This window comes from Ovis canadensis, chromosome 15 (genome assembly GCF_042477335.2).
Source record: "Ovis canadensis isolate MfBH-ARS-UI-01 breed Bighorn chromosome 15, ARS-UI_OviCan_v2, whole genome shotgun sequence".
NCBI lineage: Eukaryota > Metazoa > Chordata > Mammalia > Artiodactyla > Bovidae > Ovis > Ovis canadensis.
Genome location: NC_091259.1, coordinates 57371921 through 57374472, shown reverse-complemented (window position 1 = coordinate 57374472; position 2552 = coordinate 57371921). Strand labels below are relative to the sequence as shown.

General features: G+C 42.2%; 1 protein-coding gene across 1 annotated transcript; it reads left to right on the top strand.

Moving 5' to 3' along the window:
- Positions 1-1124: 1124 nt before the first annotated feature.
- Positions 1125-2075, top strand: OR51F2 (olfactory receptor family 51 subfamily F member 2). Its single transcript, XM_069553746.1, has one exon. It carries the CDS (start codon positions 1125-1127, stop codon positions 2073-2075), a length of 951 nt encoding a protein of 316 aa, XP_069409847.1.
- Positions 2076-2552: the final 477 nt, after the last annotated feature.

The window sequence follows — 2552 nt, the reverse complement described above, 5'->3', positions numbered from 1 at the left end:
GGTGTTATTGGACTGTGTTAAAATAATGGCAAGTTTTGTCTTTTTTTTCTTCCTTCCTTCCTTTTTTCTTCCCTCCCTTCCTTCCTTTTATGCTTTCCTTCTTTCCTCCACCTTTGCTAAATATGTAGTTTCTCTCAACAATTGTTATCTCTATCTTTAAAGATTAATCTGGGGATTATTTAATCATTTCCTCATATGCCATATATACATTTATACATACTACCTACCTTCTAGAGTTAGTGTATGGGTAAAATCATATAATGCCTACTAGTATTTGTCAACAACACAGGGAAATTTCAATGAATGAGAGATATTCAATGAATGAGAAGACTGAAGGCTTCAGTCTTCCTGTCTGGGATCAAAGTGAAAAATCACAAAACAATAAGATGGGCTTCCCCAGCCAGGTTTTTCTAGCATCTGTCCCTTGCTGCTGCTGCCTTACTAATTTTTCTTAGTGTGATTCCATCATCACATATATAAACATGTGAGTCTTGGAGATGCCTTAGACATGTGTGTATTAGTCACTCAGTTGTGTCCAACTTTTGTGACCCCATTGAGTATAGTCTTCCAGGTTCCTCTGTCCATGGAAATCTCCAGGCAAGAGTACTAGAGTAGGTTACCTTTCTCTTCTCCAGGGGATTTTCTCTATCCAGGCATTGAACCCAGGTCTCCTGCATTGCAGTCAGATTCTTTATATACATCTAGATATATCCCAGGAACACCTAATAATATCCACATTTCAAATATGAACTGATTTTTTGGTTCTTTATTCTAGGATCAATACATTATTAAAAAAAAATCCTGGAAACCAGATTTATCAGCATATTCTATTGGGGACTTTTTTAGTTAAGAAAAATTGAACTGTGTTATTGTTGCCACCAAAGAATATTATAGACTTAAGAAAATTTGATGTAAAATAACTCAGGAAATCTTCAGTTCTCAAAAATGAGAAATACTGAGAGGCAGGGAAAGAAACCTGTGACTCTATAAAACTCATAAAATACTAAAATTCCTAGATCAGCAATAGTAATTTAGTGAATCTCAGAGTGTCTAATGATAAGCTACATTTTTATCATATGTTATGTTTAATTATTCAAATATTCCTGTCTTCTCAGCCCCTTATTATGTGGGTCCTCAACAATACCAGCGCTCAGCCTCTGACCTTCTTCTTGACGGGTATTCCAGGACTGAGAGCAGCCCAGATCTGGGTCTCCATACCTGTTTGCCTCCTGTATGCTGTTGCCCTCTCTGGGAACAGTATGATCCTATTTGTGGTCCTCCGTGAACAGAGCCTTCATGAGCCTATGTATTATTTCCTCTCTATGCTTTCAGCCACAGACCTGAGCTTATCCCTGTGCACAATTTCCATTACCCTTGGTGTCTTCTGGTTTGGAACCCGAGAGATCAACTTAAATGCCTGCATTGCTCAGATGTTCTTTCTCCATGGATTTACTTTCATGGAGTCTGGAGTTTTGCTGGCCATGGCCTTTGACCGTTTTGTGGCCATCTGTGATCCACTGAGATACACCACCATCCTCACCAATGCCAGGATCGCCCAGATTGGGATGAGTATGTGGACAAGAAATGTTGCTGTTATGTTGCCAGTTGTGCTTTTTGTCAAGAGGCTGTCCTTCTGCAGTTCTACGGTCCTCTCACATTCTTACTGCTACCATGTTGATCTCATTCAACTCTCATGCACAGACAACAGAATCAACAGCATCCTTGGTCTGTTTGCACTCTTCTCCACGACAGGGTTCGACTGTCCTTGTATCCTGCTCTCCTATGTCCTGATCATCCGATCTGTCCTCCACATTGCCTCCATAGAGGGCAGGCAGAAAGCCTTCAACACCTGCATTTCCCACATCAGTGCTGTTGCCATCTTCTATATCCCTCTCATCAGCCTGTCTCTTGTCCATCGCTATGGCCATTCAGCACCTCCCTTTGTCCACACCATCATGGCCAATATCTTCCTGCTTATTCCTCCTGTACTCAACCCTATCATCTACAGTGTGAAGACTAAGCAGATTCAAAAGGCTGTTATCAAGGTCTTAATTCAGAAGCGACTCCAAATCTAATCTTTAGCTGTCTCAGAGTTTAGTTCAGTTCAGTTCAGTCGCTCAGTCATGTCCGACTCTTTGCGACCCCATGAATTGCAGCACATCAGGCCTCCCTGTCCATCACTGACTCCCGGAGTTCACTCAGACTCGTGTCCATCAAGTCTGTGATGCCATCCAGCCATCTCATCCTGGGTCGTCCCCTTCTCCTCCTGCCCCCAATCCCTCCCATCATCAGAGTCTTTCCCAATGAGTCAACTCTTCGCATGAGGTGGCCAAAGTACTGGAGTTTCAGCTTTAGCATCATTCCTTCCAAAGAAATTTCAGGGTTGATCTCCTTCAGAATGGACTGGTTGGATCTCCTTGCAGTCCAAGGGACTCTCAAGAGTCTTCCCCAACACCACAGTTCAAAAGCATCAATTCTTCAGCACTCAGCCTTCTTCACAGTCCAACTCTCACATCCATACATGACCACAGGAAAATCCATAGCCTTGACTA

Bases quoted from the DNA above. Each gene is read 5' to 3' on its own strand.
- OR51F2 (XM_069553746.1), top strand. From the start codon at position 1,125: ATGTGGGTCCTCAACAATACCAGCGCTCAGCCTCTGACCTTCTTCTTG.